The 22,951-nt window shown below is 56.5% G+C and overlaps 1 protein-coding gene across 2 annotated transcripts; it reads right to left on the bottom strand.

Annotated features, from left to right (window-relative positions):
• Positions 1 to 101: 101 nt before the first annotated feature.
• ADAMTSL4 (ADAMTS like 4) lies at positions 102 to 22,353 on the bottom strand. 2 transcript variants are annotated; one of them, XM_081340586.1, is made up of 19 exons: positions 22,242 to 22,353; positions 21,738 to 21,812; positions 12,957 to 13,116; positions 11,974 to 12,037; positions 9,230 to 9,879; positions 8,151 to 9,141; positions 6,968 to 7,070; positions 6,216 to 6,352; positions 5,860 to 6,064; positions 5,503 to 5,663; positions 5,263 to 5,362; positions 4,581 to 4,883; positions 4,129 to 4,258; positions 3,379 to 3,583; positions 2,869 to 3,042; positions 2,488 to 2,661; positions 2,124 to 2,303; positions 1,759 to 1,903; positions 102 to 1,516 (listed from the first exon to the last, which is right to left on the bottom strand). In XM_081340586.1, the coding sequence occupies exons 3-19, from the start codon at positions 12,986 to 12,988 to the stop codon at positions 1,377 to 1,379; spliced, it is 3,894 nt and encodes a 1,297-aa protein (XP_081196712.1). In that variant the 5' UTR covers positions 12,989 to 13,116; positions 21,738 to 21,812; positions 22,242 to 22,353; the 3' UTR covers positions 102 to 1,376. The 2 variants fall into 2 exon arrangements, with proteins under 2 accessions (XP_081196712.1, XP_081196713.1); XM_081340587.1 differs by lacking the exon at positions 2,869 to 3,042.
• Positions 22,354 to 22,951: the final 598 nt, after the last annotated feature.

A 22,951-nucleotide genomic window follows, 5' to 3' on the forward strand; every position in this document is an offset into this window, starting at 1 on the left:
ATTCAGCCGAATTCCTTAAAGCGGGTGAAGTGAAGACAAGAGCAGCCTTGGTCAAAATCAAATAATCTTTAATAAAAAATAAATTAGATTTGGACAAAAAAATGAAGGGGACAAAACGATGGACAAAACTAATCGGCATACATTCAGTTTTATCATAGACATTTCTCTCTATATAAAATATATTATATATATATATAAAATCTGAACACTTTGTGGGGACTTTTACTACTTAGATTTAAAAGCCATGGGGGGGGGCGACTTTATAGGTCCAGGAAGATACAAAAATTCCCCCCTCCCTTTAGCCTGGGATGGGCAGATTCTCGGCCCAGCTGCTGCATCTTTACGTTGCAGCACATGGGACTGAAAAGGGGGTTTCAACCACTGGACTCGGGTTGAAAGAAAAACATTCAGCTTCCGTTCCAAAGGCATAAAAGGAGGAGTATCCATTGTGGATGATGCAAAGGTAACACAACACAGCCCCTCTTTGTGAATTTTCCTTTGATAAACACTACTGTTTATGTCCTTTTTTGGTTTAGAGCAGGGGGGGGAGGGGGGTCTCCGAACTTGGCCACTTTAAGACTTCTGGACTTCAACTGGCTGGGGAATTCTGGGAGTTGAAGTCCACAAGTCTTAAAGTGGCCAAGTTCGGAGACCCCTGGTTTAGAAAAGAAAAAGCAGGGCACTTCCCCTCCCCCTTCAAGGCAGCGTGAAAAGGCCCCCTGAATCATTTCAAAACCCACCCACCCTCTTCCCCCCCTTTCTTTTTCGCCTTTTACGCTGCTGTGGGAAGGGGAGGCTGTGGCGAACCTCCTCCCGAGTTTCTGCATCTGGAGAGCTGCAGATGTTTCTTCCCAGAGATTCAATTTTGCACAGTTCAGGAAACGGTTCCCGGGACAGATCCTCGTGTTTTCTTTTTCCCCTGAATCTTTGTTCAAAAGGCCTTTGGTGTGTCCGGGAGATAAAACCGGTAGCAACGACATGGTGCCTCTGCGGGTGAGGGACCATGCCACAAGACGGCACGCCTTTCCAGGGAGATGGAAGGGTTGGAGAGCGTTCTGAAGCCCCCGGATCCTCTGAAGCTCCATAAGCCACAACCAGGGAGAACTCCAGGGTCCATGGGCTAGTCCGTGCCCCACTGCTCTGCACTCATCACCACTGCTGGAGAGGAACCGGTGCAAAAGCTTGGCTGTGCATGGCTGCTGCTGTGGGATTGTGGTTATGCCCCCCCCAAAAAAAGATCGTGGCTTCCTTATGGGATGCAGATGCTGGTGGGCAGCACTTTCCCAGGCGTGGTGCTCCCTTCCCAGCCCCCCTCTCCGTTATCTCCCCCATTCGAGCAGGGGGCAGGAGGCAGACCCTGAGCCCGACTGCCGATGCTACCGGCTTGGGTCCGCGTGGCGCCTTTCCAGAGCATGTGAACAGGAGGCGCAACAAGCAGCTTTGTAGTACGAGTAGACACACAGCCGAGCTTGCACAATGACTGCACAGTTGGGATACTTGTCCTGGCAGGTCACATCTGCTGTAGGGGAAAGGCAGAAAAAGAGGTGGGGGAGAGGCCTGAGGCTGCCCCCTCAGTGGCAGGAGAACAATTCCAAGAAATATCCTTTGGAGGAAGATAAATGGGGTGGGGGTCTTTCTCCCTTTCCCAAATACCAAACTGGCTATAAAGAGCACTCCCCATCTCAGCAGAGACGGGCCCCCTTTGCTCTGCCCTCCTTCTCACCCCACTTTCCTTGGGGGGGGCTGCGAAATGCTTACCAAGCGAGGGAAGACACGGCTGGTTGCTGCAAGGGCGCCTGGTGGGTGGTTTCATGTGGAGGGGGCAGAGAGTGCTCAAGGTCTTGTTCTGCGTCAGACACTGGACTTCTCTCGCTTGGATGCCCCCCATGCAGGATCTGGAGCACTGCGGGGACAAAAGAAAACATTGGGGGTCAAACCCCCCCCCCGGTTCTGCATCCTTCACGGATTATTTGAGGATCGGAGTGGTCCCTGCGTGAATCAAACCTTGGGGCTGCATGGAGCTTTTCCTGAGCTGGGAAACCTGTCTGGGTTGGACATGGGTTCCGTACCTTGGCGTGCAAGAGGTTTCATCCCTCCCCAAAAAAAGTCTGCCCCCCACTCACTGTGCTCCAGGCGGTGGAAAACCAGCGGGCCTCACAATCCGTCCCGACACACGGCTGGAGAGAAGGCGGCTTCTCCAAGTGGGCGCACTCGGAGGCCTCCGTCACGTTGAACTGCGTCCCCTGTTTGCCCACACAGATGACGTCGCGCCTCTGGGTGCCGTAGCCGCACTCGACCGAGCACTGGGGAGGGAGGGCAGGGGTCACCCAGGGAGAGAAAAGAGCAGGGGTCTCTGGGGGCAGCGAGAAGCCCCGCCCTCAACATTTGCAGCAAGGGAAGCCACTTCCGGCTTTTGCCACGGCAGTGTGAGGGCCAAGAGAGGCTGGACGGATGGTCAAAGCCCAGGAAAACTCAGCCAGCCCTTACCGAGCTCCAGGGGCCTTTGTACCACCGAGCCACCCGCTGGCACGGCCCACCGTCACAAGCCCTCATGTCGGCTGGCTTGGGACTGGCACAGTCTTCATCCGCCTGTCCGTCAGCGTTGCTGGAGAGACAGACGACCGAACGGCGCTGGATGCCGGCGCCACAGTCAGCCGAGCACTGGAAGAGAAGAGTAGGAATTTCAGGGCTCCCTTTGTCTTGCGTATTTTTCAATTTTTCCGGCAGCCGCAGGAGTAAAGTGGCGGGGAACACAAAAGAGAGCTGCGGCAAGGTGTGGAAGAAGGATAGAAAAGTTCTGACCATCTTCAGAAAGGTCTGAAAATTGGGGAGAAAAAGGGATCGGGGCTGCCCCAAACCTATTCTTACTGTGTTGCTCCAGTCACTGTAAAACCAACTCCGCACACAAGGACCCATGTTGCAAGCCTCGCTGGCCTGGGGCCGGCGGTTGTCCGGACAGTCGCTGTCCCTCAAGAGCTCTCCATGGTTACTGACACAGCGCACGTGGCGGGTCCGGTGGCCTGTGCCACAAAGGACCGAGCACTGGAGCAGGGGGGAGAAAAGGAGCAGAGAGGCCAAAAGCCACGGCATTAAGGGGCGCAACCCCAAAACTCTGCGCATTCTCGCATTTCTTGCAGCCAAAGGCAGAGCGCAGCGATTCTGATCGTGTCCAGTTTGCACTGGGGCAGAGGGGAGAAATGGGGACGCAAACACTTGTTTGGTTTGTGGTGGCTCTGGGGTGGCAGGCAGAGCCACATCGACCACGGGGGTAGAATCCTGCCCTTGAAAAATAAATGCATTTTTTTCCTTGCTCGCCAATGCCCAGGGCCGAGGCTGGGCAGCAACCCCTCCCCCCCAGCACCCTCCTCTCGGCCTCACCGAGCTCCAGTTGGTCTGGATCTCCCAGTGGCTGCAGACGTGCACTTGGCAGTCCTGGGTGGTGCTCGGCTTCTCCAGGTGGCTGCAGCGCTGGGGGTGTACCATGGTAGTGCGGTTGGCGTAGATCTGCCGGCAAAGGACCTGGCGGTGCTGGCTTCCCAGCCCGCAGGATCTGCTGCAGGCCGACCACTCGCCCGCATCCCAGCTGGAACAGACAAGGAGTGGTGAGCACGGAGCAAAAATGGGAGCTTGCTAATAAGAACAATCACACATTTTGAAAACAACTTCATAATCTGGTTTCCTTGGGCCCCTGACGCCCAACGTGTTTTAACCAGCAGGGGAAACAATTCAGGACAAAATGCTTCCCCCGCCCGAGCACAGATCCCGAGGCTCTCGAATTCCAGCTTTGTGCAAAAGGATAACATCTCTGCAGGGAAGGGCAAAAGTTTCCAGACCACCAGGGGCTGATCCAGCCTTACGGGAGCCGCTCACAGGGGGGTTGCAAAGTGAGATCCCACCGGTGTGCTCGAAAGACCCTTACTCAAATTGTCCCCGATCCAAAACCCTGGGCAGATCTCTCGGCCACAGACCCTCCTGCCACTGGACCAACCGGGGGGTGAGGAAGACGCCCCTCGGCGCCCCGGATCTCTCGCCCTCTGGCGCTGAACCCAACTGGGGGAGAAGGCAAAAGGGGGGGGGGCGGGCTGAGCCCTCCTCAAAGGCCCCCAGAGAGAAGGAGTGATGGCTTACAAGGCCGGGCAGGGCTCCGTGTTGCAGACCTCGTCCTGCGCAATCGGCTTGGGGAGCAGGTGGCATTTTTCTTCCCCGACTTCCTCCTGGGAAAGGCGAGAGACGCAGCGGAAGACGGACTGCCAGAACCCTGGAGAAAGGAGGAGGGCTGCAAACCGTCACATTGAGGGGAGTGGGGTGGAGGGTTGGTCAGGGGCCTCAAAAAGCACTCAAAGCAAAACTTGGGGGGGGGGCTCTGTCTCTCCACACGGCTGATGCAACAAGCACAGCAGGTTCCATTTTTGCCCTGAGTTTTGGACAGGCTAATCTTAAATCCTCCTCCTCCTCCAGAGATGGCTTAGGCAAACACCCCAGCAGCTTGGAACAAAAGGTAAAACTCCTTGCTCAGCAGCACTCTACCTGCCTAGGAATTGGCAGAAAGGGCAGCGCCCTCTCCGCCCGTCCCGACTTACCCTTCCCGCAGGAGGCGGAGCACTCCGTGTTGCCGAAGCGCCTCCAGTGAAAGTCCTGGCCGGGTCCGGAGGGGTGCCGGACGGGGGGTGGGGGAGGCGGCAGGGGTGGGACCCGGGCGCTGCGCTGCAGAGTCTCCAGGCTCCTGCGGGATTGGCTGGCTGAGGCAGGAGGGGGAGGCACGTCGTGGCGGCTGCCCCACGGGCTGGAGGGAGGGGGCAGCTGGGCGGAAACCGGGCTTCGTCTGGGGGCTGAAGGCAGCTGACCTGCCTGGCCTGCGGGAGGCTCCACCGCGGCTGAAGCGCCTGGAAAGAGGGAGGAGGTTTAGTTAGGAGCTCAGGTAGTCCTTGAGTCACGTCCACAATTGAGGCCAACCTTTCTGTTGCTAAGCAGGACAACTAAGTGAATTTTGTCCCGTTTTACGACCTTCCTTGGCACAGCTGTTAAGCAGATCGCTGTTTGTGACATGGCTGTTAAGTGACGTTTCTCAGAAGGTCGCAACAGGGGATCACGTGACTCTGGGACAAACAGTCACTAAACCAACTTTAGGACTACACTTAAGAGCCAGGATTTAGCTCAGCCTCAGTCCCAGCACCTAACCACCTCCTGAAAAAATGGCAGAGCTGGAGAGGTCCGGGTGTGGGAAGACTTGAACTCAGACCTGAAGAGGGAGAAGCTGCTCACCAAACTCCTCCTGAGGCCGGCGAGGGGGGCGCTGGGGGTCCCCCGGCTGAGCCAGGAAGAACTGGTAGGACACCCCAGGGTTGTCTTGCTGGAAGATCATCTGCAGGGGGGGCAAGGAAAGCGGCCCTTACTTGCCCCGTCCTGGCTTCTCTTTCACATTTCCACCCAGGACGTCCTCGTGCCACACGAACGCCGAAATCTCCAGTGGTCAGGCCATCCGGAGTGCCCCTCCCTACTCACATACAGTTCTACGGCCTTGCTGGTGGGTCCGTCGGCCGTCAGGAGCTCGCCCTCCTCCTGGTCACTGTAGACGAAGACGGTGCCCGCTGCCTCGTAGCGCCCCGGAGGGTTCACGGCCCAGTTTCCATTGATGATTGACTTGCCGCTCTGGGTACGAAGGGCTGGGGGGAGGACGGGGGCTCGTGTCATCCCATGCCCAGCCCCAGAGACCCTGGACACTCCTTCTGGCCACACTGGCCGGGCAATGCCAGGAGCCCCCATCCCAGAGAAGGGCTGCAACTGGCCTCAAGAGAGCAGGGAGTGAACGTCTGGGAATAATTCGGTGTAACCGGTGAGTATCCTACGTCTTGGACATACCCAAATAGTTGGGACTGCGGGCCATTTCCCGGACCTGGATCTGGGTGGCTCCCACCGGGATCTGCAAGATGCGGTGGTAGCCGATGGGGACGCTGGTCTCGCTGAAGTTGCCCGCCACCAGTTTGCAGGTGGTGTGGTCTCCGTCGCACACCCCACACTTGTCCAGAGTGCGATTCGAACCCAGGATCCCATCGCAGCCGGGGCTCTGCAGGTCCAACGAGAAAGGAGGAACGGGGTGGGGCCCGAAATAGACCTCCTTCATCTCCCTCCCCAGAGTGCCCTTCCGAACAGTGCCCGGCTGGCCTTGCCTTGCAAGGGGGACCCCTTCTCCGTCCCCCAGAAGCCGAGCTACTCACGAGGCACTGCCCGGCCACGCAGATGTCCTGGGACGAGGCCTCGCAGGGGGTGCCGTCCTGCACTTTCTCCGTGTGGCGGACGTAAAAGCGGTAGCCCAGAGGGCGGCAGTTCAGCTCACAGCGCTGGGAGCCCCACACTAGGAAACGCCCAGGAAGATGGGAATCAGGATCCTCTGCCAATTGCACATTCTCTCTCTCTCTCTCTCTCCCTCTCCCTCTCTCTCTCTCTCTCAATCCCTTGGTTGGAAAATATTGAATTGCAATCACGGGCAATCCCAGCACTTGCCAGCAGAGGGCGCCAGCACCACACAGCTATCATTCTCCACCCTGAGAATCCGGGCAAGGAAGGGGGTCCCCATAAGGCAGGGGTGGGGGGCTATGCCCCCTTTACGCCTTGTGGACTTCAACTCCCAGAATTCCTCAGCCAAAAGTTCTGGGAGTTGGAAGTCCACAAGTCATAGAAGGACCATGGTTCCCCACCCCTGCCGTAAGGGACAAGAGTGGTGGGGTCCTGCACAAGCTTAAGCTCCTGTGTAAGCATGTCTCGAAGCCCCTCCCCCGGGGGAGGAATGGAGAAAGACCATCTTGGGCCATACCCGTCCCCTCCTGGGATGCAGCGCCTGAACAGAGGGCATCTTGTGGAACTCACCGCCACCAGAATCAGCAACGGAGGGGAGGGGAAGACCCCCTTCTCTGGCTGAGCCTCCACCCCCCAGCCCGGTGGCCAGAGGCAGGGCAGAGAAGCTACTCACCGTCTGTGAAGGGCTCCCACTGGTAGAAGCGGCCCATGAACTCCTGGCTGTTGTAGGCAGCGCACTGGACAGCTCGGGGGTCCGGGCGGTCCGGAGGACACGGCTGGGGAAGAGGAAGGAAGCCGACTGCATTGCCTCTCCTGCCACACTCAGCCTGCAATTCCCCCTCTGGGTGTGGCGGCACGTGCCCCCCCAGCCCTGAAGTGGGACCCCCAGGTTCCCACCCCAACAGCCCTCTCAGGGGTAAGGAGGTCCTGGCTGGGGAGGGGACCCGGCCAATTTAGAAAAGATTTTCGTGTGTTGGGTGAAGGTAGTGCCAGGAACCAGGACCAAACCCTTTCCGGCTCTCTGTCCCCAGCGCTTGGAATTTGGCATTGTGGGTCTGTTGTGCAAGCAGGGAAAGCCTGTTGTTGTTCGGGAGGTTAATTGCCCAAAGGAGCAGGGAAGTTCGGTTAAGGACGGGTCAGCTGTCCACTCCAAAGGCCTGGTGACCTTTCACCCCTCCTGCAACACCAAAACGCCGGCCAAGAGAAGCCTGGAAGAGCAGCTTCCCAGGGCCTGCACAAAAGTGTACACTAAAAAAATGTACACTTTTCTCCTTCCGTTTTAATTTACAGTTCACCAAGCAAAGGAATCTTTCCCCCCCCCTCCAAAGCTGGCTGATTGGAGCCCTGGAGAAGTTGGAAAGAAACCCCCCAACCCTCATGCTTCTAGTCCTCAGGGCCACCCTTTCAACGAAAAGTCGAGTAGACTTTACAAGTATCCTTGACTTACCACAAGGGGGACCAGAATTTCTGTTGCTAAGCGAGGCAATTGTGAAGTGAATCAAGCCCCATTTTGACGATCTTTCTTGCTACAGGAGTCGCTAAGCGAATTCCACGGTCGTTAAGCAAATCCCGCTCCCCTCACTGTTTTGGCTTGTTGGGAAGTTGGCTGGGAAGATTGCAAATGGCAATTAGGGGCCCCCTGGCTCCCAGTGCAGGCCAGCTGGTAAGCGCCCAAATGGGGAAGGGCACGGGTCCGGCGTCTTGCAAGCGCCATTGCACCTTCAGACGGTCGCTAAATGGATGGCGGTAAGGCGAGGACTGCCCGTATTTTGTTCCTGAAACTATCGCTTGGCCCAACCTGCAGATCTGTACCCAGGAGGACACCTGGTTGTGCACCATGGGCACCTGGGGCTCACCTCTTGCCTGCACGCTCTGAACTGCCTGCTCTCCCCCTGGCAGTGGAAGGTCTCGGTGCCGGGGGCGTAGAGGTTCCACTGGGGGGGCTCCACCTGGGGCCGTTGCCCCCCCGGGTGCAAGGGAACAGGGCTACCCCGGTGTAGCAGCCAGATGTCCGGCTCGGCGGGGCCACGAAGCCCAGGCTGGTCCACAAAGAGGTGTTGTGATGGTCGGGGGCCACGGCCGCCCCCCCGTGGCTGGTGCTGCCTCTGGTTCCGAGAACGGGCCCGGCCGGGGGGCAGGTGGGGGTCCAGGCTGAGCCTGGAGAGCTGTCGGGGAGGACGCCCCGGTGTGGCCCGTGGGTTCGGCCCCCTTCCGGGCCCTTTGTCTTGGGAAGCAGAGATGGGGCTCTTTGGGACTTGGGGGGCTCGGCGCAGGTCCTCCTGAGCATGTGGTGGGGGGCTGCCAGGGGGAGGGGGTCTTTGGGAAGAGGAGCCCCGGGCAGGAGCCAAAGCCCCCTCCTCTGCCAGGCTGCTCCCACCGGCACGAGAGACGGAGGCAAAGCCTTCTTGCGGTCCTGCCCCCCCTCCTGGGACGCTGCCTCGGGGCTCCTCCTCTGCAGGGACGGAGGGGGGACCCTGCTGGGGAGGGCTGCTTGGGGCTTCCGAGTCCCCTTCCCCAAAATGTCCCCTCTTCAGCCCCATGGCTGTGGGCGGGTCCTGGGAGAAGGCGGCTCCTGCCTGGCCCTCCGTTCCTTCCGGTCCAGCCCGAGTCCTGCCCCGAGTCCAAGGCTTTTTGCCAGCGGGCAGGGCCCATTTGGGCTGCTCCTTTCTGGCTGCAGGAAAGCGAGGCGAGGGGGCGGAGGAGGGTGGGGGTTCCCCGGTCTTCTCTCCATGGTGTCGCTTAAAACGGGGGGCGCCCCCTTCGGCTGGCTCTTTGTGGAGGGGCAAAGCAAAGGGCACCCTGCCATAGCCGTATTTGCCAGGCTTGATGGTCTCTCGAACTCGGGACCTGCAAGGCACAAGGTTGGGCAAGATGAGTGTGTTGGAGCAGAAGGCAAGAGGTGACACCCCCCCCCCCAATTGGCCGTGAGACTCACCTCCAGGCTGTCTGGGAGGAGTCTGGCCTCGGATCGCCATCAGGCCAGCTACTGGGAGGGTCCTCTTCCTGGTCCGAGCCCCCCTCATGGCCCCCCTGCCTGGCTGGCTTGTACAATGGGATTACTTTCTGGGCAGGGGTCCTGGAGTCCCCAGCAGTAGGTGGCCTTTGAGGTCGGGGCTGGCTGGGGAATCCCTCGTGGCCAAGGGGGCTTCCCCAAGATCGTGTAGCCTCAAAGAAGGGGTTGGGGTCCCTCGGGGCTCCATCCACAGCTGCCCCGGCCTCCTGGCGGACGTGGCGGTTGACTGACCCATGAGGGTTTCCCCCGTAGACGGACGAGGCTGACCAAGAGTTCCTGTCCGAGCGCAGAGGGTGAGGCGGCGAGTGTCCGGACGGGGGTGGCGGCCGGTCCCTGAAGCGGGACCTCTGCTGCTGCTGCTGCTGCGAGACTGGTGGCCGTGGGACCCCCTCCGCCCTCCCAGCCCAGGGGTCCCGCTGGTAGGGGGACTGGCAGCTCCGGGTCCGTTCCAGGACCCCCAGGCCGCAGGGCTGCGAGCAAGCGGACCACGACCCCCAGCTGCCCCAAACGCCGGGCGCCCTGCTTCCCGCCGCCTCTTCCCCGGAAGTCTGCCGAGGCGTCCTTGGGGCAACCTGTGGGGAAAACAGATCCAGAAGAATTTGACAATCCGGGCTCAGCACGACACCTGTCAGCAACTTCCCCCCTTTACTCCTTCCTCCTCTTTCTATCCATTTACAGAACATGAAATTTGCCCTTCCAGAGACCTGGAAGTCAATAATGGAACTTCCAGATTTAGGGGCAACCTACCCTCCCACTTTGTGGCATTGCTCCTACGTTTCTTCTTAATCATGGACACAAAAAAGCCACAGGATTCCTCCATCCGTGGGGTTTTGCCTTGCAGGTTTTTGCTAAAGAACAGCGTTTCTGCTCAAGCCGCCTTTCACCAGGCGCAGCGTCCCCCTTATTGAGCCTTGAGGGCTAGAAACCTAAGACTTCAAACCCAGGGGCTTAATCGGATCATCAAAACGTTGCAGTCATTCTCTGCATTTTCAGCCGTCTTTCCTCTCTCCCTTCCAGGCAAGGGGGCCCGTCTACCTTGTCCCTCTTCCACTCTCCTTCCCCCCCTTCCCCCCCTCCCCCGCCGAGGTGTCCAGGATGGTTCCCAGCCGGTGGCGTTTGGGTCAGCAGCCAGTGGAGGGCTGGTGATGTCAGAGGCGCACCAAGAAGGGGGGAGGAACAAAAAGGGGCACATTTTTCAGCCATAAAAGGAAAATTAATAAAATGAAGACGATTTTGCTAAGCAGTCCAGACAGGGAGAGTAAATACACAAGGTGCCACTCGTTCATGGGGTGCCAGAGAATTCTTCTTTTATTTTTTTTTTGTTCCTGCCTTCCTTCTCTTTTCTTTCTTTTTTTCTCCCTCCCTTCCTTTTTCCTTCCTTCCTTTTTTTCTTTCTTTTCTGTCTGTCTCTCTCTCTCCCTTCTCTTTCTTTCCACCCTGGCTGGGGAATTCTAGGGGTTGAAGTCCACCGGGCTTAAATTTGCCAGGGATGGACACCCCTGATCTAAAGTCAGATTTTTGCAGCGGGAGGAATGCAGGGCTCTAGAGACTTTCTCCAGGTGAGGATTTTAAGGAGCTGCTTCCTGTAAAAAAAAAGGCAGGAAGTTCCACCTTCCCCTAATGAATTCTGGTTGGGTTTAATTGTGTAACTGCGTAAGATCAGGCTTGCTCGTATGCAGGCAAGAGAGATTTACAGTTTAGTTACACGATAGGACTGGTGTGTGTCTAAAGAAAAACCTCTTTACAAGAGGAGGGGTCACAGTCAGAATTTAGAATATCCTGTGCCCCTAGAAAAAAAAGAAAGAATATTTCTTGGCCTTTTAAAAGATACAGTTAATCCACAGGATAAAGCCCAAATTGCAAACTCATTGGTGGCTGCCAAAATTTGTCATCTTCTCACTCAAATAAACTATGAGGCATAAAAAGGTATGCAGAGAAGTGAAGCTGAAGGGGAAAACTCTTAAATAAACCTCAAGACCTTTTCCATACTCTAACTCCCCTCCTTTTATTTCCTAAACCATCGCCAATCAAAACCCCAATGTTTATTTTTCTCTCTTATAGAGAGAATGCAAATAGTCCCCCGTTTAGCAACTGCTTCGGTTTGCGACCGTTCGCAGTTACGATGGTTTCCAGTCAGTCCTCACTTTTGAAGCCTTCCCAGGTCTGTAAAGCAAAGGGAAGCAGAGTACGATCATAAGCACAGTCATGCTTTCGCTTAGTGACTGTTCCGCTTAACAACGGAGTTGCTGGTCCCCATTGCGGTCGCTAAACGAGGAAGGCCTGTCCCATGTTTTGCGTCCTCCTCCTGGACGCTTCTTCACTGCAAGACTTCGAAGGTGGGACAGCACTTCGAAGAGGGTCGGACTTTTAAGTTATCGACCGCAAACTTGATTTCTTTAAGTTTCCAGTCCTCAAGGATAGAGTGTTAGACATAGGAACGAGCAGAGGTTCCAGCATTTTGGGGCGAGAAACAGACGTCCTCCTTTACGAAGGAGTTTCAACATAGGAAATCAAGGCTGTCGATGGTCCTCAGGAGCCCCTGGCCGCCCCTCGCCTGGCCCGCAGGTGGCAGGCGGTGCTTCCTCCCTGGGAAAACGCAACACCCAAGGTCCCTCCTGGCTTCTCCGCCAGCGGGTGAGTAAGCCTCTTGGCCAACAGTGACTCACCTTCTCAGAGGCCAGGCTCAGCGCCACCAGGGAAAACGTCAGCGAGAAGCCGGCCAAGCAAAACCTAGAAAGAAAAACAGGGCCAGGACTGCGTTCATCAAGGCTGCCGCGGCTGGAAGCAACTTTGCATTTTGAAAAAAAAGAAAAAGGAAGCGCTGAAGGGCTAAGAAGCTCGTGGCCAAACTGTACGCACCACGGCTGCCTCCCTTGCTCTGCGGGATGCTCCGGGAGCAAGGCATGATGGGAATATCTTTGCCGAGGCTCCTTTTTCCCAGCATGTGCTTCGCGAAAACAGGCTCCCTCTGGCCTCCCTCTGGGTTTCCGTTCATCCTGACCAGGGAGGGGACTCCGAAGGCGGCAACTTCAAGGCTGTCTGGCTTCACCAGGCTTAAAGGGGCCAGGTTTGGAGACCCCTGATTTTGAGGGTTTGGACAAGTGAGTGTGTGTTTGTTCAAAGCCCGGCAAGCACCACCCGTGTGCACACAAAGAAAGCATCCACCTGGCTTGTATCAAGGCCAACAAAATCTGCTGCAGAATGTGCCACTGGGGTGTCAAAATGGCCACCAAACGGGGCAGGTCATCCCAAGACCAGTAAACTGACAGCAGAATATTTCTGCAGACCCCTCCCTTCCTTTCCTTCGCCTTCCTTCGCAGGGGGGGATGGGGGAGCGATTCCGAACTTTCCAGGCAGAGAAAATTCAGAAAACCCAAGCTGCCTCTCAGTTTGGGGTAATGGCAAAGTTGTGCAATGACCCTGACCATCTTTTAGTGCATCCATCCAAGCCAATTTATGCTTTCATCCCCCTTAATATCCCCAGAGATGCAAAATCTCTCAACTAGGGAAAATAAAGGGCTACAAAGCAAGCTTCTAGTCCTCATCATGGCAGTTTACATGTGAAGAATAAGAGGCTCAACAGTTTTGAGAGCCACACAGACTCCCCCAAACCCACCTTGGGCACCCCAAATAATCTCCCCAGCCTTACCTCCCAATCCGGCTTTGGCCCGCTGCTCCCATCGCCTCTCCGGATGTGTCTCAGCGTGGAAAGGGAGAGGCTGCCTTGTTCCACTAAGGTTTGCTCTGCCTGCCCATCCCTTTTAGGGGTGGGGAGGGGAACCCCCCCTTTTCAGGAACCTTTCAATCCCCTAAAAGTGCAATAAAGTTGAAGGAGTAAAAAGGAGTCAGAGAGCTAAAGTCAATATCCGGAACGTGTAAAATGCTTTAAATATTGACTTACAGATTCTGCAAAATCTGCAAAAGGGAAGGAGGGCTGGGGGTGTGGGGTGTCAATTTGGCCAGTGGATTGGGGGGGGGGTCTTTCTCTTAAAGCTTTTGAACTTTTCTTCAACTTTCAACCTTGCGCTGACCTTCCGAAAGGGAGAATCGTGACTCACCCAGGGCCGGAGAGGGGAGGAAGCAGAGAGGAAATTAAGAAACTTCTCAAAAACACGCAAGAAAACACAGAATGGCCTGGGGGCACCCTCTGCATGGCAAACCCGAGACCCCAATCTGGGCCCCTCCTGCACGTGAAACACCCCCCCCTCCCTAGAATGCCCTCCTGGAGATAGTTGCTGTTCCTCTCCAGAAACTCTTTCCCTTCAGACCCATAATCCCCTGCCCACCTCCGGCAGCCCTTTGTGCTAACTTTGAGACTGCCCACCACTCGGGCCGGGGAATTAAATCTGCCACAATTTGTCTGAACAAGCCAGGTTCATGGATGGCCTTGTATAAACGGGCAGCGAGCGATCCTTCAAATGCAGGAGGGTGAAGTTTCTTTCCACCCTTTTTTAAAAAAAAAATCAGTGCCACAAATCAACCAGTTTCTAGTTTTTGTTTCAATTCTCCACTCTCTTCCTTTTTTTTTTCCTCCCCACCCCAACCACAAAATATAACGCGGGTCTGCAATGGCCGTAGCCGAAGGGAGCGGTCTGGAGACCTCGCCAGCGTTGCCATGGCTGCCAAACTGGGTCTCAGGCCTTTGTTTGTCCAGCCCGCTTCCTAATCTGTCCAGTGGTATTTTTGTCCCGCTGGGAACCATGCAGAGTTTTCTTACATTGCCCATGATCGGATGTCCAGGCCAAATATACCAGGCATGTTGTTGTTGTTGTTGTTGTTAGTTGTGAAGTTGTGTCCGACCCATCACAACCCCACGGACAACGTTCCTCCAGGCCTTCCTGTCCTCTACCATCTTCTGGAGTCCATTTAAGCTCACGCCTACTGCTTCAGTGACTCCATCCAGCCACCTCATTCTCTGTCGTCCCCTTCTTCTCTTGCCCTCCATCTTTCCCAGCATGAGGCTCTTCTCCAGTGAGTCCTTCCTCCTCATGAGGTGGCCAAAGGATTTGAGTTTTAGCTTCAGGATCTGGCCTTCTAAAGAGCAGTCAGGGTTGATCTCCTCTAGGACTGACCGGTTGGATCGCCTTGCAGTCCAAGGGACTCGCAGGAGTCTTCTCCAGCACCACAGTTCAAAGGCTTCAATTCTTTGACGCTCAGCCTTTCTTATGGTCCAGCTTTCACTGCCATACATTGCAACTGGGAAGACCATAGCCTTGACTATACGCACTTTTGCTGGCAGGGTGATGTCTCTGCTTTTTAGTGTGCTGTCTAGATTTGCCATGGCTTCCCTCCCGAGGAGCAAGCGTCTTTTAATTTCTTATACCAGGCACACTCCTGGTTTATCTTTCCACATCGGTCCAGTCCAGAGTGGGAGGTGGCCTTCCAAAGAACACCCTTGCTTGGAGGTGTGTGGGAAAGGGGCTGCGAGGGGGTCCCTAGATGACCCTCAGCCCCAGTCCCTTCTCTGCAGTCTCCCTGGTGCCCCATCTTTGCCGGTCTTCAAGAGGCAGGCAGCCTGCATTCGCAGGACCAAGTTTGCTCTGTTTGCTCAGCTAAAGAAATGCCCAGATGGGCCTTTTTCTGTTGTCAGGATTGGCTCTCGCAAGGCAGCCCATGGACCACCCAGGCAGGGGATCTCACAGATCGGGAAGGCTCCTGAGCATCTGGGAACAGCTGGGGCAGGGAGTCTATGGGGGAACCCCACGATTCAGGGCAGAGCGCAACCCGCTGACCCCGGACCAAAGCAGGAAGCAAAGGCTCCTTCTGCCTCTCCAACCCAGCGACCCACCTGGCCAACGGTCTGACCAGCTTTTTGCATCCACATGTGTTTGCTGTTACAAGCCACAACACATCTCAGATTCCGTCTGCTGCTGCGGTTGGGATTCCTGGCGAAGCGGTAGCGACCGCAAAGGGAGAGGACAGCTTCTGAGAACGCGCAGAGCGCCTCGCCAGGGCAGCCGACGCCGGGGAAGGAGCGGGGTGCAGGGCGGGGGGGGGCTTCTCTTTGCTGCTAAAAGTCAAAGCAAACAGCCAGCGGGGTGCAAACACAACTGCCGCCCTGGAGTTTTCGGGTCGACGGAGCTGCTCCCTCCCTGCCGTCTTGGCTCCGACAATTACAGTAACGCGAACATTCCCCTCCTCTTACTTCATCGTCAGCCGGAGGGGGAGGCGGGGGGGGGCTGATAAAACCGACTGAGCCGCCCTCCGCCTGGCGGGCGTTTTGGAAAGGCCGAGAGAAAAGGACGCGCTCGCTGGGAAAGCAGCCGGAGACCAAAGGAAACGGCGGCCGCCAAGGTTGCGCTCTCGGCCGGCGCCATTCCCTCTCCGGCCCGGCCAGCGAGCCAAGCCGCCTCGCCTGAACCAGCGCCGCCCGCCCTCCGCTCTCCGGCCCGGGCGCGTCTCCAGGCCGAGGTGCGGCCCGGGAGGACGCCTGACCTGCGGAGGCTCCCCGCCCGTTGGAGCCTCCGCCGAGCCGGCCTTGGCCAACCTTGAGAAGCCGAGCAGTCACGGAAGGTCTTGGAAGACGGAGGGAAAGCTGAGCACGTCCCGGAGAAAGTCACCGCGAGGCCAGGCGGGAGATGCCAGCGTTTTCTCCAGCCCCTCCGAGCATTCCTCAAAGCTGCCAAGGGCAGACCGTCAGGATTCGAATCTGCCTCCGAGCCAGGCAGAGGAATCTTCCTGAACGTCCCGGATAGCCTTCCCTCCTTTAAACCCGTGTTTGTCAACCTTGGCAGGGTTAAGATGGGTGGACGTCAACTCCCAGAATTCCCCAGCTGGCCCCGAGGGCTGAGGAATAATGCAATGAAATAAGAGGAGGCGTTGCTGGCTGGGGGATTCTGGGAGTTGAAGCCCACCCATCTTAACCCTGCCAAGGTTGACAAACACGGGTTTAAACACTTGTAGTTCATTCCCAACGGCCCCTGTTGAACAAGTAAACCTCTATCCCGTTGCAACCCTTATGGCGCCATATAATGGTGACTTTATGATGGTTTTATCTTTAATTTTCAGGACAGCAAGAACAATAAACCAGTGGAAGGGCCCGCCTTCAGAAGTTGTGGGTGCTCAAACACTGAAGGTTTTCCAGAAAGAAATTGGACGACCATTTGTCTGAAATAGGATAGGGTTTCTTGCTTGAGCAGGGGGTCGGACTGGAAGACCTCTGAGGGTCCCTTCTGACTGTTATTCTGTTAATATTTTATCTCGTATATTGTACTGTCCACATACCTACCTATCTACATCTACCTATATACATATACACATACATATATGTTGCTGATGAATTTGAATTTATATTTGAACATTAGTGATTGCATGACCACTGCAGATGCAGTATGCTAAATGAGTAAAAATAGCAGCTCAGCCATCTGCAAAGCTCCTCGCTTAAAGTCTCCAAAAACTCCACCAGAACACAGGAGAAAACAGTGAAATAATTATGAAAGGAGCCGGATGTAAGTTTGCCAAGGCAGGAAGGCTGATTTATCCCGAAAGTCTCTTTCAGAAACTCATCAAACTAAGTGGAGTAACAAGATGGGAGAAGAATGTGACTGCGTGAAATCAAGTTACAACAAACTTGGTTTTGCAGGGGATCAGCTGCTGGCTGGCTGTGCTGCGAAAGCCTTGGGAAGGGGCCGGGAGGGCTGGCTAGTCTGAAGACCGTAAAAGAAAGAAAAACACACTTTTAGTGGACTTGGTAGAAGGAAAAACAAAATTCTAGTCCACATGGCTTGCAAGTCAGCCATTTACTCCTGGCAACAGGACAGGCGGGCAGAGATCGGACAGGATCCTCTGAGGAATCCGGCTTTGGCCACTGGAATGTGCCGGCCTGGATAATCCGTGTGAATGCAGCCCTGCTTGTGCCCCGTAATGGTGGGGAAGGAAGGACGGAGCCTCTCCTGGACTGTCCACCCAACGCCGGACAAAGGCCGGGGAGGCCTGCAGGAGGCCAACTCCAGCATCCTGGAAAGTTTCTGGAAGTCCATTTGTGACCTTTGCCAAGTTCAGCAGTTGCTGGATCCAGCTGTAGCTTTCCAGGATTTGGGGAGGGGCCTTCCTGGGGCCAAGGATCAAACACAGCCTGAGCCTCAGCAGTGATCCCCAAGTGGGAAAAACAAAATACAGATTCCAGTTGTGGGTTCGTGATCACCAGAAGTGGGGCAGCGTTCCTCCTCCTCTCCCTCTCTTTCTTCTCTCCCACTCCTCTTCCTCCTCCCCCCCCCACAGCCCCTTCCCCATTTAGCTTGGACAAGAGAGAGGCTGACATTGCAACAGGAAAAAGATAATCTGCAGATTTGGGGGTTGCATTGCAGGTGGGGCATCTGGCCCCCACCCACTCTCTGCTCTGCACTCCCGCCCACCCCCCCTTTTAAAACTGTGCCCCTCCAGTTTTACAGCTTCTTTGCACAAGGAAGGAAGAGAAAGAACAACACACACACACACACACCCCGCAGAGGTTTCAGCAAAGCCCCGAAGCTTTGGAACGCATGACACGGAAACCTTGTATGTAGTTAAGGCGGGGAGGGGGAGGTTGTAGGCTACATGTAAGCACCTGAGTGTTGAGCATTAGAAAATTTTCCCCACCCCAAAATTTCAGACTCATTTTTAAAGGAACCAGAATTTTTGGAGGTTCCCGGCCATTTTCCAGCAAGGCTGTTTGCAACTTCTCCAGCTTTGTCCAGTGGGAAGAAGGGGGGTCTTGCTGACCCCCAGGACAGCCCCCGCAGGACTGGAAAAGAGCCCCAGCCCCACAGGCTTAACCTGGCCCGGCCTCTGCAGCTGCGATCCGAGGGATTTGGAAGGCCAGGCGGCTCGCTCTGCATCCCTCCTCGCTGCATCGGCTCTGGCCGGCCGCCGGCCATGGGTCGTGCTTCTCACTTGTCCAGGGAAGCCCTGCGAGGCCGGCCGAGAGCTGGCAGGACATCAGCACTCCCTGGGAGAAGGGGCCGGCTCAGCTGACCTCGAGGAAAGCCCACCGCCTGTCACTGGGGAGAGGAGGGGAAGGCGGGGTCACCTCCAGGAATGTGACCCTCCCCTCTGGGGAGGGGGGGGACTGTGGTCCATCCCCCCCCTTTGAAGGAGGGGGAACCTCGCAGCTCCTCTGCTCGGCGGCTGGCAAGAGGGGAGGCCCAGCCCAGCTGAGCACCCCCTGGCTTCATCCCATCCTCTGGCAAGCCCACAAGGTTACCCCCGCCTTCCAGCTCCCTGGGATGACCACTCCCATCATCCCCAGCACCATCCCCAAGATGGCAGCCCAGCGCATCAGAAAGTTGCCAAGGGGAAGATGGGCTTTAAAATCGTTGCCTGGACAATCCTGGGAGATTCCTCAGCTCCTCAGATAACACCCGAAAAGCCCCGATTCCCACTGGGGGCCGCCCTGAGCCCTCCCACCCCCACCGGCTGGACCTCAGAGCCCTGGGAAGCTCCCCAGAGAGATGGGGGGGGCTTTAACCCCCGGAGACCAGCCCCTTTGCAGAAGAAGGAACAGGCTGGCCGAAGGAAAGGAAGACACTGGTCCATTTTCACACCGGACTCCTCCACCTCCCACAGAAAAGAATTTCATTTTCTTCATTGCCCCCATTTGCACTAGAGACAAACAGCTGCCTCCTGGCCCCTCCCCTCCCCCACCCCCCAGCAGACCCAGAGCCCATTCACCCCCAAAGTCCTCTGGATGGGGCGGGCCTCCATGTTTCCCATCCTGGGGCTGATGGGAGGAGCCCCCCCCTGGGCACATTGCTCAGTAGTGAAGCAACCTGGGAGCAAGGCGCCTCCTGTCTCCCCAGAGCAAAATGGAATGGGGAGGGCCTAGCGAAGACACCCTGCAGCCCCCCCCTCCAGCAAGGGAGATGCCTCAGCCTCTCTGCAGGGAAGCCCCCGCCCCCTGCAAAGTGTGTGTGTGGGGGGGCAACCCAGATGCAAAACCTACTCTAACAGCTGCAGGAGGAGAAAGGATGGGAGCTTTTTTTCCTGGCGCACATGGGGATCAAAACAACGCTAGAAAAGATAGCCAAAAGATGAGTAATTGATTGTCCCGCATAAATACAGCAATAAAATTTGGGTCAGAATCGCTGCTGTTTGGTGAGCCGGCCTGCAGCTGCAGTATTTCAGCCCAGAGACAAGCGTGGGAATGGCAGCAGCCCTTGGCCTGGTGGCGGGGGAGACTCGGACGGGCCTCTAGGTGACCCCACAGGAGCTTCCTCCCTGTCTCCTTTTGGAGGGGAGGCAGGTGAAGGATAGCAAGTTTGTCCCCCCCCATTTCAAACCGGCCCCTTCCAGTCTGGGCTCCCAAAGGGTTCTTCCCAAGCACCTGTGGTCGCATTTAGGGAAGGGAAGCGACGGGAAAGAAAACTTTATCGGTTCTAGGGATCCTCCGTTCCGCTTCTGGACCCCAGCTCTCACCATCCTGCGGGAAAAACGAACTCCCTGGTGCAGGAACTCTGGGATTGTTGCAAGTCCATATATTAACACCCCTTCCTCACACACTTACGAATTATGCTCCCCCCCAAGCAAAGCCCCAAGCAGTGATATTGATTAATAGGGAATTGGAGGAGTTCCTGAATTTCTCTGGCTGTCAGAGGAGCCTAACATTTTCCCATCTGACCAGCTTCAACCAAAGAATAACCTGGAAATCCCAGCAAATAAAAACTACATTGGCTGGGCATGATGGGAGCTGAAGTCTCAGGCATTTTTAGGATGCCCGATTGGCAAAGCTGGTGCAGGTTGTAACATCAGAGAGCTACGTAACTCTTAATATATGCACACCTAGGAGGGAGGGAGGGTTAGGGTTAGGGTTGACACCTTCTGTAAAACAAGGAATTTTGATTCAAGGGTCAACTTTGTAATGTGGTCAAAGTTATTTTGGACACCAAGTGGAACTTCCTTAGTTTAATGGAAAAACTTTTTTCGCACAGCTACTGTTGTTTTTGGCTATTTGTGCATTTACCATGGCTGCGCTGCGGGCGAGTCCTTGCACGGATCTCCACAACAGAAGTGAACAAAACAAAAAAAAAACAGGAACTCAAAAGTAGCAGAGGTTAAAATAGATTCGGGCTGGGAGAAAATCCCCCCAACCCTAAACTCTTCGGAAATAAACAGGAGGATTCTTCCCAGGACCTTAAACATGGGGGAATCTTTGGGGAGAAGGCAACAGTAACAGTGTAAGAAAACTGGAAGGGACCTCGGAGGTCTTCTAGTCCAACCCCCTGCTCAAGAAGGTAATCAAGGTGATGCCACAGAGGAAGCCAGGAAGAAAAGACGCTTCCCTCCCCAAAATATGGGGCTGAAAAGAAGAAGGACCTCACCCCCTGGGTTTTCAGCTGCTGCTTTCCACAGATAAACCTTCTGAAGCCAGAAACTTTTAGCTTTTCACCCAGTTCTTCCCTCCAGGACTTCTTAGCACTCTTAAAGCGCTTTAAAGGCGAGAAGAGAGTTGGAGTTCACGTTAGGGCTTTATCCCTCCTACCCCCATTCGGCACAAGCAAATCTTTTCCAGTGAAAGAGAACAGCAAAGCTCTCTTGTCAGAGGCAGTCTACCTGAAAAGGACCATGCAATGCACTTTGACACTCCTGGTTTTTGGAGGGTGGGAGAGGAATAATAAAACCCTTTTGAAGGCTGGAGAAAGGAAGAGAGCCCTCCCCCCCATTAAATCAGCAGGGTTGACATTTTCCAAACTCCCCCCCCCCCCACACACACACACCTTCTTATCACATTACAGGTCTGAAAAGGAGAGCAACACACACCTTCACACACACACACACATCGCGGAGAGGGGCCCTCAAGGAGGCAGCCGGGGCTTAGAAGAGGGGGGAGGGAATCCCTGCCTCGTGCTCCCCAGCCCAACAAAAATCCCGAAATTATCTAAGTCCTTCCTCTCACGGGTGGTCCGCGGCCAGACGCCTTCAAAGCCAGGGCGAAAGAATGCCCCATTGATGGTCGTCCAAAGGACGGGCTCCGAGAACCGCCCCCCCCCACACCGCCCGAGCCAGAGGGGGGCCTTGCGGAACGTCAGGATGTTTGCCCTGCTCCTTCAAGCCCCCCCCCCGCCCCGCCCCACAAAGCCCCCCCTTCTTTTTAGCCCCCGTTTTTTTGCTCCTTCTTGCAAGGTCAGGAAGGCAGAGAGGCGCCAGGTGGAAGCCGGGGCGGGGGGGGGGGGCTGGCAGGACGAAAGGTTCTCTCTGCGGGCATCAAAATGGTGAGGGGGGGCTTAATATTATTCTGCTCTGAAAAACTTCTGAGATATTTTTAAAAACGCCATCAGGGCAAAGAGGAGAGATCATGAAACTAAGCAGGGCAGAGTCTGGATTACAGCTGCCTGAGGCGCTGCCCCTGAGCATCTACAGAGTGCTTCCCTGTTCCTTTCCTCTCTTTGGGCTGAGGGTAAGGGCGACGGGGGGGGAGTCTTAAGCGCCTGAAAGGAGCTGGTCAAATCGCGCTCACCTGTTCTTCTAATTCTCTTGCGCTCCGCAGCCTCGTTGCGGGTGGCGACCAGCAGGAGACAGGCTGATCATCCGTCTGGAGAGACAAGGGAAAACGATTTATAAAGAATTCCAGAAAACTCGGATCCGGCGGGGTTCAGACGACCCGCGTCGGCTCGTCTCTGGGTTTGCCCGCCGCCGGACTGAGCCTGCCGGGGGGCTGCACTCAGCCTCACCCAGCTTGGGAGAAGCTGGGGGGGCAGCTGAAGAGGCCGGGCGGGGAGGGCAGAAGGGGACACCCGGACCCGAGGCGGGTCTCCCGCGGCGCAGAGAGAGGACCGCGGGCAGCGCAAGGCGCGCGGGCGCAGAGCGGGGCAGCCGCGCAAAGGGGAAGCGGGCGCGCAGGAGACCCCTCCGGCACTCCTCGGAGAGCTGCTGCCGGTCGGTTGAGCAGTCCAAAGGCGAAGCGAGCGGTGTACCGAGAGAAGCGGGAGAGGAAGCCCCCTCCCGCGCCCGAGCCCCGTACCTGCCATCTCAGGTGCCCGGAGGGGCGAAAGTCCTTCCCGCCGGAGCCGGAGTTCTCCCGGGCTGGGCGCGCTGCTGCGCTTCCCTCCCGACAGCCTCGGCCTGGCTCCCCCCGCCTCCTTTCAGGCCTCTCCACGCTCCCCCCCCAGGCTCCTCCTCCTCTGGCTTCTCCTGCCCCGCCCCTCGAAGCGCGGCCCCGCCCATCAGGCGCGGTGGGGGGAGCAGAGCGAGAGAAGGGAGACCCTCCCCCTCCCTCGGCTCCCCCTCCACGTGGATCGGTCTCCCCCCGCGCATTCCCGAGAGGAGCCAAGGAGGGGGGGGCAGGGGGCAAATCGAGAACGGAGCCCCGGCAAGGATCCGAATCTCTTCCCTTTTGGCCCTGGAAAGTAACAACCAGCCATTCATCCGTCTCCCCCATGTGACCTTTGGATCAAGGGGTCCTTGTCCCTGTCCAGAGGGTGGAGAAGCGGCTGTCTTAAACCCTCGGCGCCCTGGAGATCTGCGGGCTGCGGTTTCTTCGCTGCTCCCCCCCCCCCAACGAGGCGCTTGGCCGGCCTGTTCCCCTCACTGTCCCCAGGAGGAAAAGGGGGCGGAAAAGGACGGGGCTCCCTCATTGGCCAAGGGACCCAGTCTGCAAGGGAAGCCAGGTAGAAGGAGCCCCCCCTTTCAGACTTGGGGATAGGGGTGAGGAAAGTCAGCACTCTGCCTTCT

The sequence above is a fragment of the Vipera berus genome (assembly GCF_964194415.1).
Source record: "Vipera berus genome assembly, chromosome: 16".
NCBI lineage: Eukaryota > Metazoa > Chordata > Lepidosauria > Squamata > Viperidae > Vipera > Vipera berus.